At 38.3% G+C, this 14,860-nt stretch overlaps 3 protein-coding genes across 7 annotated transcripts; 2 read left to right on the top strand and 1 right to left on the bottom strand.

Annotated features, from left to right (window-relative positions):
• Positions 1-834: 834 nt before the first annotated feature.
• Positions 835-2,697, top strand: LOC130556862 (cytochrome b-c1 complex subunit 6, mitochondrial). Of its 2 annotated transcripts, none has more exons than XM_057338181.1 (4): positions 835-968; positions 1,265-1,297; positions 2,181-2,342; positions 2,527-2,697. In XM_057338181.1, exons 1-4 carry the CDS (start codon positions 924-926, stop codon positions 2,557-2,559), a joined length of 273 nt encoding a protein of 90 aa, XP_057194164.1. In that variant the 5' UTR covers positions 835-923; the 3' UTR covers positions 2,560-2,697. The 2 variants fall into 2 exon arrangements, with proteins under 2 accessions (XP_057194164.1, XP_057194165.1); XM_057338182.1 differs by having other exon boundaries at positions 835-969; positions 1,272-1,297.
• Positions 2,698-3,763: 1,066 nt separating this feature from the next.
• lrrc41 (leucine rich repeat containing 41) lies at positions 3,764-11,993 on the top strand. 4 transcript variants are annotated; one of them, XM_057339070.1, is made up of 11 exons: positions 3,764-3,907; positions 4,059-4,145; positions 4,259-4,329; positions 4,558-5,290; positions 5,699-5,923; positions 6,062-6,211; positions 6,467-6,565; positions 6,631-6,759; positions 7,027-7,099; positions 7,333-7,569; positions 11,977-11,993. In XM_057339070.1, exons 1-10 carry the CDS (start codon positions 3,817-3,819, stop codon positions 7,550-7,552), a joined length of 1,878 nt encoding a protein of 625 aa, XP_057195053.1. In that variant the 5' UTR covers positions 3,764-3,816; the 3' UTR covers positions 7,553-7,569; positions 11,977-11,993. The 4 variants fall into 4 exon arrangements, with proteins under 4 accessions (XP_057195053.1, XP_057195051.1, XP_057195052.1 ...); XM_057339068.1 differs by lacking the exon at positions 11,977-11,993 and adding an exon at positions 8,069-8,176; XM_057339069.1 differs by lacking the exon at positions 11,977-11,993 and adding an exon at positions 8,003-8,021.
• Positions 8,003-13,966, bottom strand: rad54l (RAD54 like). Its single transcript, XM_057337939.1, has 18 exons — positions 13,708-13,966; positions 13,550-13,630; positions 13,347-13,451; positions 13,087-13,147; positions 12,862-12,997; positions 12,682-12,751; positions 12,262-12,550; positions 11,938-12,062; positions 11,457-11,607; positions 11,257-11,383; positions 11,061-11,135; positions 10,804-10,934; positions 9,628-9,738; positions 9,143-9,266; positions 8,939-9,017; positions 8,682-8,861; positions 8,416-8,579; positions 8,003-8,286 (listed from the first exon to the last, which is right to left on the bottom strand). Exons 1-18 carry the CDS (start codon positions 13,708-13,710, stop codon positions 8,085-8,087), a joined length of 2,214 nt encoding a protein of 737 aa, XP_057193922.1. The 5' UTR covers positions 13,711-13,966; the 3' UTR covers positions 8,003-8,084.
• Positions 13,967-14,860: the final 894 nt, after the last annotated feature.

The following is a 14,860-nucleotide window of genomic DNA, read 5'->3' as shown; positions in this document are numbered from 1 at the left end:
AGCTCCAACTCTTAGACCATTTCCTGACTGAGTAGGGAAGAGTTGAGTTGACTTGGGCTGGAGTCTACATGCTTGTTATGCTAGGTTATAAATAGACAATATGCAGTTCTATTTGGTTTCATGTCAAAGGGTAGATGCAGTTAACGTTAAAAAATACTTTTGTGTTTGAAAGAGATAGAATTCATGTACAAGCACTACTTTTTTGTCGCATTTTAATCTCTAGGATTATAATAACTAATCATTTTACTGCTTACTGAATACTTTGCATTATTTACTGTTTGCTCCCTTATGATTTAAAATAAACGTTTCAAGTAGTCGTCTTTGCGCTAACTGCCCTGGCGAACTGCATGTCAATCACGTTGGAAATTAGGAATCGTATATGATTGGTTTATCAGGCGCATGTGATCCAAGTTGATAAATCTCCGCCTATGAAGAAAATCTCCGGATAACATAACAAGAAAAACACGTTTAATATTGTAGGCTACACATTATATTGTCCATAAAGCATACTGTAAAGTAACGTCCGTGCAGTCATAAAATAAGGTTGCCGTAAAATGTCCTTATTTCAGATTATTATTCGAAAGCCGTTCATACTCCCGGTCAGCAGAGGGCAGCAAAACGTTAGAAATTTTAAGTAGACGCCTCAATACCGTGTTAGTTTCGCTAAATGATGCTTGCATAACTTCGATATTCTGAAGAGTTATGTAAATACTGTAATTTATATAATAATCCATAGACTAGATGATGGAAGCACGTGACTTTTAAAATAAACTCTGCTGGCTGAAAAAAACTATCCGGAAGTCGGCGCGAGTGGAAGTCTCTCGCTCTGTATGAACATCTTTAACAATTCCAACTTCCGGAAAGTGTCACGCTGTCCTCCATCGGCGCATAGAGGGTCATATCTAGAAAACTCAGTTGAAATCATGGTTTTTGAAGACAAAATGATCACAAACGGAGAGCCAGAAGAGGTATATTGGATGTTGAGCTTTGCTGATAGATTTAAGTGTGATTTAGGATGATGAAGTAGCCGCTTCATGTCGAAGCGTTATGTTACATAATGTTATCTGTATCTTCGTCTTTCACCCATATATACATACAGTTCATGCATAATAGACGTACTTATTTTATGCTGTAGTTGTTTAAAATGTCACGGGAAATGTGAGTTTGTTTTTGTCTTTTATGTGAAGAGACATCCATCCTTAAAATATATTATGAATCATCCTAAACATTAATGTTAATCCTGTATGTATTTTGCTGTGTTCAGGAGGAAGAGGAAGAGGAGGAAGAAGACATGGTGGTATGTTTTATATTTTATTACATTTTTAAGTAACGTGATGTTCTCAAATCAAATAAAATATGGTTCCATATGTGCACAGTGGCAAAAGATTTATCAACATTGACAAGAAATTATCCTCACCTTACCCCAGGCGTAGTGACCCTATTCAAAATGAATTGCCTTTTAAATGAATGATGCAAATGTTTAAGTATAAGAAATTGAGGCAGGGCATTGTGATGGGCTTTTAATTATCATTAGCGTTTAGTTTGTCACATCCTATATCCACAATTTGTTAAATTATGTTGTTATTGCTATTTGCTGGCAGATGGCATTAGGGATAGTCCACACACTACTATAATAAACACCAGCTTCCAACAAGCTAATGCGTTCAGTACCATTGTTGTATATTAACTAGGGCTGTCAAACGATTAATCGTGGTTAATTGCATCCAGAATAAAAGTTTGTGTTTAAATTTATGTCGGTATACTGTGCTAATTAATTTTGTATTTATGAACACATACACAAATGCATTTATTTTAGAAAAATATAAATATAACAATTAATAAACGTTTATTTAAAATTTAAATTATTGGTAAATATAAATTAATACATTTAAATATTTCCTAAATATATAGACAAGTATGTGTATGTTTTGTGTTTATAAATACAAAATGAATATGCACTGTACACAGATATTATATATGATGTAAACACAAACTTTTATTCTGGATGCGATTAATCGTTTGACAGCCCTAATATTAACCTAAAATGAGTTAATAATATTATTGCTCAGTTTTTCAAGACATACAAAATATTATTAATGTGTATGGCTGCTAAAAGAGCGTTTTTTCCCCCAATTTGTATAAGTTCACAACATGAGGTGTTTAATATGGTTTTCCTGCAGGACCCACTCGAGACAGTGAGGCAGAAGTGCGAGGAGACAGACCATTGTGTTCACGCTCGTGAGCGTCTGGAGGCCTGTGAGACACGGGTGGGCTCACGTTCAGAGACGACGGAAGATTGTACAGAGGAACTGTTTGATTTCCTGCACGCTCGTGACCACTGTGTGAGTACTGTTGCTTATGTGGGTCTGTGGATTTAAAGAGGTTTATATGATACATGAAAATTTGGAGAAAAGTGTCACTTGACTTGAAAGCACAGTGCAGGGGGTGACTCATAAAAGGCAAATGTGACCATTGTTGTACAACTATTATTGTTGTCATAATCTTTTGTCTTTTTGTTTTCTGCAGGTGGCCCACAAAGTTTTTCAATCAATCAAATAAATGAAATGCTGTTTATGGATGGATATTCGTTTATAAAAACAGTGCTTTTATTTATAGACAAAATTCAACAATTCACTGTAACCAACAGGTCTTCAAGTTGTCTGTGCATCCAGATTGTGAATAAAATGTTAGTAAATCTGCTGTTTTCATCTCTTGTATTAAACTGATCAATGATTTGTTCTCTGTTGTGGAGATCAATAAAGAAGTGGTGTTGAAGAATTTGGTTTTATTGTGCATGTCAAATAACAGTAAGATTGTACTATTGTGTTACTAGTCATTGAAATCAATGAGTCATATGTGAAATGATGCAAAATATTAGGTAAAACACATCCTGGTTTTGTTCTTGTTTCTCAAAGTAATAATAATTTCCGAATGAATCAATAATAGGCAAGTCAGTGTTCTTCTGGGCAATATCTTCATAGCTACATGCCATGTAGCTATTTCATTGGTCACCTCAATGGCCAGAAGTTAATTGAGCTAATATGGTTTTTGTCTTTCAAAAGAATTAAATAATTATAGGATGGCTGTCAGCATAAACAAAAGTGATAAAATGACTTAAAAGAACAGATTGTTCTCTTTGATCGGGGCCTGAATAATTGTGAAGTTTAAACTTTTCACAGTATGTTTGAAATGTGATGCCTTATTGTAAGTTATTTTAGTTTTTTAGTTTTAGTAATACTTTAATTAGCTTTTATTTTTACTTCTTATGTTAATTGTATTATTTGTTTGTTATTTATGTTGCTATATAAGATGCATTTATTGTTGTTTATTTATTAACATTATTTCCGTGTATTTCTGGGGCAACCTTTCTATTTTTTGTTTAGTTACATGTTTCCAATAAAGTTTAGGCAAATATTTTATTTTAATATGATAAACAGAAATTTTAATAAACTTGTCTTTTGAACGTTACGTACATAGATATGTGTACCACAACATGACTCTGCTAAATCAAAGTAGGACCATGAATAATGTCCAACTATTCATATAATAAATGCAAACAACGTTTTGTATGTCACGCAGATGGCAAACCATTGAAATCTATTGATAAATGTAAACGTTATTATGCATTATATTCAGAAAAAACAGCTGCTTCCCTGTTCACATGTAAGCGTTCACAAGGCGTTCTTGCCCTTTCCAATATGGCGGACTCGTTGGCGTATCGCGTCAACAAAATCTTCCAACGCGCAAGACCGGAAATAAATGTATCAACCCAAGCGCAAATAAATGTAAACTACAGATTTCAGAAAAGTCTCCAAAATGGGAGTTTCGGGTGGTGCATCTACGCTGGTGCAAATGTGCATCGTCAAAGTTGCTCAAAACATGGATGAATTGGAGAGAAAGATATCGGGTGGGTTTTGCGTATTGCAAAAATGTAATAATTTCTGCAAATGTTTGAGTTTTGAAGTATCATAATTGAACATATTTACTTTATAAGAAGCGAAATTAAGGTATACAGTTTGAGATTTGTAATAATATGCTCTCAAAATGTATTTTTCTAGATTTGCCTGTCTTGCTCCTGAAAGAGCTGCTGCCGCATCTAAACATTTATTATCTAGACAGAGTTGAACCTGTTGCTCTTACCAAAGGTAAGGAAACATACAGTGACGACAGTATTTACAAAAGTTTTGTCTGTCTTGGCTTGTGCTTTTATTTTATCCGTATGTTTCCTTATAAACTTATAAGGCATCTCCAACTGTAGGTATCTCCACATCATCTATGTGGGCAACAATATGGAGAGATTTGGATCAGACCTGGCGCTGCAGAATAAAGGTAACATAACATAACATAACATATGTCCATCATAGGAGAATTGAATTGAATGTGCAATGCCCTATTAAACTCATTCTTTGGACCATGGTGGAAGAATATCTACAGTATCTATCCAGAATGGTTCATTTACCTCAAAGTCTCCAAAATACAAAATCAACCCAAAGTACGCAACAAGATCCCTTAAGAAATAATCTCTCCTTGTTCAATGTGTTGTGTTCTGTTTTTCAGTCTGGTCTGCCCGGTCAGGACTGGAAACAGAGGTGTTTGGAAAGACTCTTTCACATGGTCATGTTCACCCACGTCAGACAGGGACGATCGTATCTTTCCAACCTCAGCGATTCATCCGTTCTCTCCATGACTGCACGACACGTCAACGTCCTCTCTCTCCACGGATCCAGCAGAAACATCTGCAGACTCGCATCGGAAGAACTGCGTACCATCCTGACCACCCTGGAGAAAGGGGTGAGATCACTCAAATTACTGGATGCTAACTCTCTACTCAAACACGGACGGAAAAACGTGTTGTTTGTTCTCCATCGGCTCTTGGACCACGGGTCTGTTCGAGAGGTGGTTCTGTGGAGAAGTCCACATCCATCTTTTCTGAGCTGGATCACGTCCAGGTGCAGAGGTCCTCGGGGTCAGTTTTCAGTATCGTTAGCAGGGACGTCCAACGCTGAGGATCCAGTGGATACCCAGTTTTCAGATTTGGACATTGGGTATAGTGCAGGTGAAGGGGAACCCGCAGCAAAACGCTCTCGTCGAAGTTTAACCGTGGAACTGGAGGACAAACCAGAGCTTATGTGCAGTACGTTCTTGTCGTCGGGTAGCGCCGCTGGCCACTGTCCTGAGGGACAGATCAACTCTCTTGATTTTGAAGTATCCAGTTGTCAAATCCTTACTACAGTGTCACACGTCCTGCCTTCATGGACGCGTCTTCACGCGCTGCATCTGCACACTGACTGTAAGTACACAACTAGTGTTAAAAGTGAGTTTTATTAAAGGTTAATATTTGTCTGGCCATTTACATTGTGGTCATAAGTCTTAAATACATATACACCATGGATGATAAAAAAAGTCCATACAGAGAAGCAATACTGTTGGAATTACAAAAATTCTGTCATTTGTTCACCCTCATGTTGTTCAAAACCTGTATGACTATTTCTTCTGTGTAACACAAAAGATATTTTGAGAAATGTTGTTTCTTAAAAAAATGTTGTTTGGTTACCAACATTCTTCAAAATATCTTCTTTTGTGTTCAGCAGAAGCAAGAAAGTCATACAGGCGAGACGTGAGGGTGAGAAAATGATGAAATAATTTTTATTTTGGGGAGAACTATGTCTTTAATTTATTCATCTTTTAATTTATTCAGGGCTTCTTACAGAGGAGGAGATGTCTGTTTTGGTAGAATCTCTCAGACGGTTGTTTCAGAACCCCGGCTGCTCTCTCAGGGATCTCAGCATGAGTCACGTGTGCTGTCACACATCCGTGATCAGCGTGCTGAGCGTGTGTCCGACCCTACAGAACCTCTCTTTGGACATCTGGCCGCCTCTGAACAACACATGGAAGAAGCAGCAACATTTCACACAAAACGAAGGTGATGGGTTTTCTCAAGCTGATTAGCCACTTGCTTGCAATTATGTTTGGATTTTTGTATGTGGGGATGTTTTTTCAATATCAATTTGGGGATTCGAGGTAAAGTTTTGTAAAAAGTTTATTTCTCTATTGTTTACAGAGCTCTGCCTTGAAAAACTTGTAGTGAAATCTGCCGATGTGCCGACGACAGTCGAGAGTTTTCTGACTGTTCTGAAATGGGCTCCAAAACTCAGCCATCTTCAAATCACAGGATTTCGTCATGCACAGCAACTGTTTCAAACATTATCAGGTGCTCCCACAGACTTGGTGTCTAAATAAACTCATATTTACAAAGACCATCAACCATAAAACAGCTTTCCTAGTCTTCTGTTTGTTCCATAACAGAAGTACTCAATTCAACAAAACTGTTTAAGCTAAATAAAAATAAGTGACTTGGATTTCCCAGAAAAATGTTCAAATGTTTGCTTTGCTTTATTGTGTAAGAAAATCATTAGCCAATGCAAACAAGTATTTTTCATGTGATTAATGTTTTTTTTAACTGCAGAATCTAATCCAATCCTCAAAATATTACATCTGGAGGACATAAACTTGTCCAGCTGTCATCAGGAGATTCTTCATCTACTGGAAAATTCGATGTTAGAAGGTAAATCCTGCTGAAAAGAGTTTAGAGTCTATAAACGGATGATTGATGATGTTTTTCAATCGCAGGACTGTTCTTTAAAGACTGTAGACTGCTGGATAAATGTACAGTAAAGAAAGACTTCCTTGTGCCATTTGTAAATGCGCTGAAAAGAATCTCATCTCTCCAGACCCTCACATTGGCACACAACCGTCTGGGTGAGACAACACGACACACAATAGCAACAGACCTCCAGAGAATCTACTCGCATAGGTCCTTGCAGAATCTGAGCACTTGTCATTCGAGTTCTAAAAATCTTAAAGAGGGTTTATAAAGTTGCTAATGCAAATACACTTTATTTTGCCGTCTTTAAATCCATTCTGTAGATTCCGCCAAACATGAGTGCAGGATTCTGTAGGTTTGGTGGATTAGCAGCTTGCTAAATATTACGGTTTTAAAGTGACCTTAACACATTTTTTCACCAGCCACGGGTGCCATAGAAATGGCTGAGCTGTTTTCAGGAAGCTGCCCCAGCAATATCACACACTTGGACCTCAGGTAAAAGATAACATCATCATACATACTATTGCTATAATTTTGTAAAAACGCTCACATTTTTGAACCCATTATTACAACTTGGAACATCATAATTTTATAAAAGTGTTGGTTTGATCGTTGTCAGGTCATGAGGGTTACCGTCGAAACAAGGACAAAATCAGTTTAAGTAGTTGTGGTCATTCTTGATGGATGTAATTGTAATGTAACTAAAACAGTTCATGATTTTTCTACAGCTCAAACTTCATTCTACCAGCTGAACTCCTGCAATTCGCACAACTTATAGAAACATACAGACCAACTCAGCGACCTCTGCTAGATCTGCGGTTTAATCCGCTTGATCGTGACCCAGAGGTCAAAGTTCAAGCTGTTAGAAAGCTCATCCCATACTGTAATATATTAACTGACGACTGGGACTCTAGATCCACTATGGCAGATCACATCAGTGTGATGTGAGGCGTCTGTGCTTCAAGGTTTGGAAAACGATTCACTGACAATTTACAATAACATTCAAATGGTTGACGTAAAAGTACTCATATTTAGGAATGAAACTGTGATTTTTTTGTGATACTATTCAGTTACCCTGTCAGATTATATTTTGCATTAAATACCAGCTGGATGTAATGTAAATGAATTGTCTGTCTGTAACAGCTTGGCAGCAATAATCAACCCATTATTTCATCGCTGTTAAAACGTTTAACATTTTTTGAACTAGTCTTTGACACCTACATAAGAATTTCTTTTAGCAGCCCTGTAACATTTCGCAATACCGTTGGTCCGTTTACACAAATCCAGCATAACCACAATGTGCACTTTTAATGGCAATGATAGTAATATTGATTTTTTTATATAATGTTTATAAATAATAAACCAACAACTTAACCTCAATGTCTTTAAATTCTACAGTGAGCTACAATTCTCAATTCAGAAGATCCATTTTTTGATAGTCAGTATGTGTAATCGGCTCTGCAGGTCTTATTCATGACGCTCAGACAACTCCTCTCTGGTCCTCGTGTGAGCGCTGGTGAAAGACGAACGAGACGGCGGCATCCCACGATGCCTGCAGCACAGGGTCCCTCAGGCCTCTCTTATCAGCACAGTGATGCCAGTTGGACAGATCGCAGGTGCAGTCCGAGTCTTCAGGCGGAGGACGTACCTGTCTACCGTTTACACAGCGCCTGCAGCGAAACCTGACCAAAACATTTCAAATAATTAATGTTGACCACTGAAATGTGAAACACTGCTCACGTGAAGTTCGAACAATCAGTGAACATCTATTCAGTTTGAAACTATTGCGCAGCTTCACGCAGTCACATTACCTTTCATGTGTGTCGCTGACTGTGTCCTCGTTGAGCGAGAAGAGTTCACGTAGCTCTCCGAGAGAGAAATGACGTTCCACGTCCTGTTCCTCATCTACCACACAGCTACTCAGAGCTTTCTTATGAGCCTGCCTCTGCAAGATCTTCTCCTCTATGGTTCCTGTCTAAATAGATAAGAAGACAATTATTACTTAATGGTTACAATGAGACGCTAAAAAATAATAAAGAAATAACTTAAATCCATAACGTGCTCTTCTTGAACTCACCGACAGCAGTCTGTAGATGTAGCATATTTTTTTTTGTCCATCTCGCCACACCCTGGCCATCGCTTGCTCGTCATTGGCTGGATTCCAGTCGGGATCAAACATCACCAAACGATTTGCACCAATCAGATTAAGGCCACAGCCTCCTGCCTTACTGCTGAGCATGAATATAAACTCTGGATTCTGCGAGAAAGACATTAAACTCTGCAAGAGCTTCATATAACCCAATTAAACAAATGAAATTCAAGTAAAACACTCACAGAGGGGCTGTTGAATCTCTCCACAATCTTGGCTCTCTTCTTGATGGACATTGTTCCATCCAGCCTAACATAAAGGTATCTATTTACAAAATAAAAACAGTTATTAACCTGTTGTGACTTCTCACAAAATTTTAGCTCCAGGTTCCAACGTTATACCATAGGTAACAATCTAGATGTTAGATTTATATGATCTAAATGTCTCACCTTCTGGTCCGACACAGTTTCTCAAACAAATCTAAAGTCTGGGTGTAGTTAGAGACCAGAACCACTTTATCACTTGTTGTACTCCTGGTCATTGCCAGAATATAGTCCAGTACCAGCATCTTCCCTGAAATAATAATATAATATTGAACTTAGAAATCAAGTTCAGAAATAAATGCCAGTAATACCAAAGAATCTTAAAATATGGGGGGCAAAACCGACACTAATGAAGTTTTCTGTCAATGTATTTGTATTATTATCATTATTACAGTACATTATAATTTAAGCCTATATATTGGTTATTGTATAAAATACTGGGTTTGTCCTTCAGATTTATCCACTCTGCTTCATGACCCCTGGACACTTTTTGATTTCATTTTAAATTTTATTTACCAAAATAGCCTAGTTTTTTTTAAATGATGGTGAGATAAATATGAAAAATAAATGTGAACGAATAGATACAATAGAGCCAAAAAACTCAAGTATACCTGAAAGTTGCGGCTCAACGGCTTTGGTTGAATAATTCTGAGGGAAAAGGTCCATGGCTCCATCAAAACCTTCCTCCCCTGCCAAACACTTCTCATAAATCAAGGCAGGATCTGCCAGAGAATAAATAGATTTGTTTCATAAATAAGAGCACTTGAAATGTTTAGGCATCACCAACTGTATAAAGATAAATACACAACAAAGACAAATGAATGTCGTCTATAAAGCTCTGGAGGTTGATATCACGCAATCTAAACTCCGCCATTTTGGCAGGCATTCAGGAGAGCACTAGACCTTACTATTTCAACATGGTCTACAGTTGCTGTGCACCAGGATGCCAGCACGGGCAGGGGGAAGCAAAGGGGAAATCATTTTATTTTGACTTCATGAATGATGTCTACTGTAAAGTTGCTCACAGCGATTTAGCTATGCTGGCTATACAAACAAGGACAGCTAGAGTCGATCACATTAGCTAACAATACAGTTGTTACACACTTACCCTTCCAATGAAGACAAAGCAGGTTTTAGCCGGCAGACTCCAAAGTTGAATATTTATTACAAAATTAGACTGCTTCCATTTGTACCTCTCCAGGCTTTTGTGGGCTTTTTAAAGTGTCTCCGGAGTAGGACGAGGGGAAGTTGATGAGGTAACGTTAGATATCAGGATAGTGCAGATCCGTTCCTTTATTGAAGATACTCAAATCTGGCTCGCGAGATCCATTTTCCTGTCGAGTTCAGCCCCAACTCTGACAAAACACACCTGAACAAGCTAATCGCGATAAAGTCGAACGCGACATGTTCTTGAACACTTTGATTAACTTGTTCAGGTGTGTTTTATCAGAGTTGGGGCTAAACTCGGCAGGAAAATTGATCTCGCAAACCAGATTTGAGTATTACAGCTTTATCGATAGACGTTAAAAGCACCCCGTGGGCATTATAGGGACCCGTTATGTTTAATCTATTAAATCTGCTATGTACATGTCTATGTTTTTTTTAATGAAATTGCGCAGTGAACTCTGCTGGCACCATTCATTTCATATTCGCTCCCGGCTGTCCTTGCCTGCCAGTATGGTGGTGTAAAGAGAATGGGTCACGTGACCTCCGGAGCTCTATATGTGCAAGAGTTGATTTTCAGGTTTATACTAATAAAAATGTCAAAGATAAAGATGACCACTTACGGTTACAGAGCTTCTTAAGTGATGTGATGGAGGAAAGGGAAGAAACGCTGATCTTGCCCGTCTGCAGACTTTCTATGGGTTTGGCTTGTTTCAGGAATAACTTGTACAGCTCTTTCTGTAGAGCAGTCAGACTGAGAAACACACAATTGTCATTAATATTTGCAATGACCACAGAGTCTCATAAAAACAAAACAAAAACTATCCGAATACTTTTATGAGACTGTTGCTTTAGACTGTAGAGTGCGACCCTCTCTTACCGGCAAAAGACAACTTGTTCAATCTTCACAGGCAGGTACTTGGAAAGAATATCTGAGGTTCTTCGAATCAAACACCTACAAAACACATTTCAATCGGGATCATTTGTATCAGCCACATATGCAACACCCAGTGATCACCCACAGTCCACCTGACAATAACTGCAAAGTGGCTTTGACTGACATGAATCTCACTCACCTGTTAACAATGCCGATGAGTTCCTTGAGTTTCTCCTCTCCGGCAGCTCTGTCTTTATCACTGGCGTCCGCGTCACGACCCTTCAGGATCGGAATCTCAAAGCGCTTCTTAAACTCCTGAGCCGTGCCTGTGAGACGCAACAGATTGAGTGTTCAAACACAAGTTAATTTTTCCACATAGCCAAACAGCCGTTTTCTTACCCAAGATCCCAGAATTGACAAAGTGCACCAGGCTAAAATACTCCAGTAAATCGTTCTGTATGGGGGTCCCGGATATCAACACTCTCCTCTTAGCATGCATAGAGTTCAGAGCCTGATACGTCTGATTATCAGAGTTCTTCAGCCTGTGACCCTAAACAAATAACACAGATAGTGTCATACGTCACAAACAGAAAGGATATACTGTATACATAAATACTACAAGCATACTACAAAGTCTGTTACATTCAGGTCATTTATCATTATTGTATATTAAAACATTTTAATGCACAAACAAAAAGCTATATTACCCTTTGATATTTTATTATCTTAGTTTTTGTATTCATTTCCATGATTTGTCCACCCTTCTAAATCACAAAATATTCTCAAATATCAACGTTACAAATATTCTCTTATATCACTTTATATTTAAAAGGTTTTCTGTGACCGTGGGAATCATGGTATTCTTTTTTTAATATGGTACCTCATCACAAATAACCAGTCCAACTTTGCCTCTGTGCAGGACCTCAGCATGCAGCCGGAACGTTTCGTAGGATATGATCAGGATTGGAGTCGGCACCCTCAAGCCTTGCTGGGAAATGAAGTTTACTGAAAAAACGGATGCAACATCATAGTCATTCAATGTGTAAAGAATAAACCTGTTTTTAAAAACCTAGAGATATTCACAAAAAAATAAGAAATGCACTAAATATTACAATTAAATAAACGCTTTATACGACTTTTACTCAAAAGCATTTAAACACAGGAAACATGCACTAGTCTCTGACTGTTTGAGTCATTTTAATACCAAGTTTGCGGTCTATTTCCTCTTTGGATCCGCCGTCGATGGCGACAGGCTGCACGCGCCCCCCGAGCCACTTGCCCACTTCATTGTACCAGTTGCGCACCAGACTGGATGGAGACACCACGATGGCCTTGTCGATCTCGGGTTTGAAATCAGGGCTCTGTCTCAGTAACGTCCACATGAGAGCGATGCACTGCAGCGTCTTGCCCAGCCCCATCTCATCTGCCATTATACAGCCGTACGAGTCTGGAATACGTCTTCCAGTCACACAGTCCCACAGAAACTTCACACCCTGTGAAAAAGACCACAGGCTCAGTAAGAATGCAGGAAGTTACAATGATGAATTACGCACACTTTCACCAAAATCACTTTTAGTGCATTTAAGATAAGATCACACTAATCAAATCACGACACAGATCATACCTCTCTTTGATGTGGTCGAAGCACTTTACTGAGCACTGGATCTACAACCACATGCACTGGCACCTTGTCCCTGGAAAAGTCACGGACCACAAAGTTGTCATTATAAAGTGGCTGCAGACTAATACCATGTGACTCTTACTATGGGCAGACACGAATGATAATGTAAAGAATGACACAAACTTGTCTGTTTTAAGGAGCTCATGAGCACTGAGAACAGGCGGCTCATACAGAACCAGAGCTCCATCTTCAAATGGGTCATGCAGGGCCTTCCTCACACCGGCACGCCTCAGTCCCAGAGCCCGCAGACCCAACGGGCCTGATCAGAACAAACACAAGGCATGCAGTAATCCGGTCAGCTCTTTAAAAAAATCTATAACTATTGTTATTAATAATGCTTCTGTCTACCTGTATAATTTAAGATTGGAACCTTGAACGGCTTCGATAAGATTTTGCGGATGAAAGCTTCCTGTACAAGAAATGACAGATACATCAGCCAGCATACGTATACAAAACAAGTTGACACACATATTTTCATTCTTTATGGTTACTATTTTTACCTTCCGATAAAATGTTGGGGAAATCACATATGTATGGGAATTATGCAAAAAAAATTACTGAAAATTGCTTGCATTTGTATTTAACTCTTTTGTTTCTAATCCACTCACATGTTCATTGCCATCAGCACACACTGGTCTGTTGGTCAACTGTGTCAGGGGTTTTCTGTAAGGAGAGATGTAGTTTTCTTGACAGGCTCTCTTTCTTTGTGATGACTGTAGGAGTTAATAGAGCAAATTACATCACGTGATCATGACAGTCAATAACAGGCTTAAAATGTGTCATTCTGCATTAACATGGTTATGAATCTTACAATATCAGGCTCCCAGTCCTCATCTTCTGAATCTGGCTCTTGTTTCCTTTTAGCCACCTGACTGGGTGCTAAACTTCTCCTCTGGAGTAATAAAAAAGTCAAAACATCGTCTTTAAAAGCGCATATACAGTTATGCCAAGTTTAATAATGTAACCTACCATGTTGTGTCAGAAAATTCATCCAATTTTATCAATGAACAAATGTAACTGGATGTCCATTCCTGAAACTCTCCTTTAAATTCTTCCTTTATTTCTTTTGTCGTCAATAAAAGCGCTCCGCGTCATGCTCTATATGAACCCTAAACGAAATGTTTCAGTCAAATATGTAGATCTAAACCAAAGAAAACATCTTGATTGTACCCATTTTAACGACAACTAAAAAGTCTTGTTATTAAACATTAGCACAGTCATTTGAGAGTCCCGCGCACAGGTCTCACAGCTCTACGGCGAGAGGAGAGGGTCATACTGTGAATAACGCTTTTAAAAATGGCGCTGTCTCACTCACAAACAGGATGAATAAATGTTTTTTCAGCAGTGACAGCGGTATCAGTGTTTCTAAACATTTTTATTATTATTTTACAGAATTTGTTGTTACTTTTTAGAATAGGTGTGCCGTGAAAAGAAATATTGTGAACGATATAATTAAATTCGTTACGCGGTCTGTCCAGCAGATGGCGCAGTAAAGTTATGTATGTGAGAGCAGCGTACAGATGGCAGACACTTCTAAAAAGAAAAGTGATCAACTTTTGAGAATTGAGTTTTTTGTCCATATTTTATTTGATTGTTATATTTTGCCTGAAAAGTTGCTTGAAACGCATTGGAAAAATATATATACACTGTTTCACACTGTTATCGCTGATCATTACCAGTGGTTTTTAACTCTTTATTAGCTGGTACCCACTCTAAACCATATCACTCACCACGTCTATCTAGATGTTTTGATTCTTCTACTGCTAGGTCTTTTATTGATGTCTCAAAAGACTCAATTGCTCATCTGAGGTTACAAAAATCCATTGTGGTGAAGAAAGTGCAGCCCCGGTTAGAGTGAAGGAGTGCTGAACGCAGGTGGAGGAAAGACAAACTTCATTTATCATATGAAATTTTCAGGGAGTGTCTTAATCAGTATCAGAATGCTGTTAGGGATGCACAGTTTAAATATATGTCTAATTTAATTGCACAAAATTCTCAGAGGCCTAAAGTTCTTTTCAGCACAATTAATGCTCTTCTAAATCCCTCCTTTAGTTCTCTATCTGAGGTTTCTACTGACCTGTGATGAGTTTTCAACACATTTTATCCATGAAATTGAGGGTAT

This window comes from Triplophysa rosa, linkage group LG7, assembly GCF_024868665.1.
Source record: "Triplophysa rosa linkage group LG7, Trosa_1v2, whole genome shotgun sequence".
NCBI lineage: Eukaryota > Metazoa > Chordata > Actinopteri > Cypriniformes > Nemacheilidae > Triplophysa > Triplophysa rosa.
This window is presented reverse-complemented; position numbering and strand designations above follow the sequence as displayed.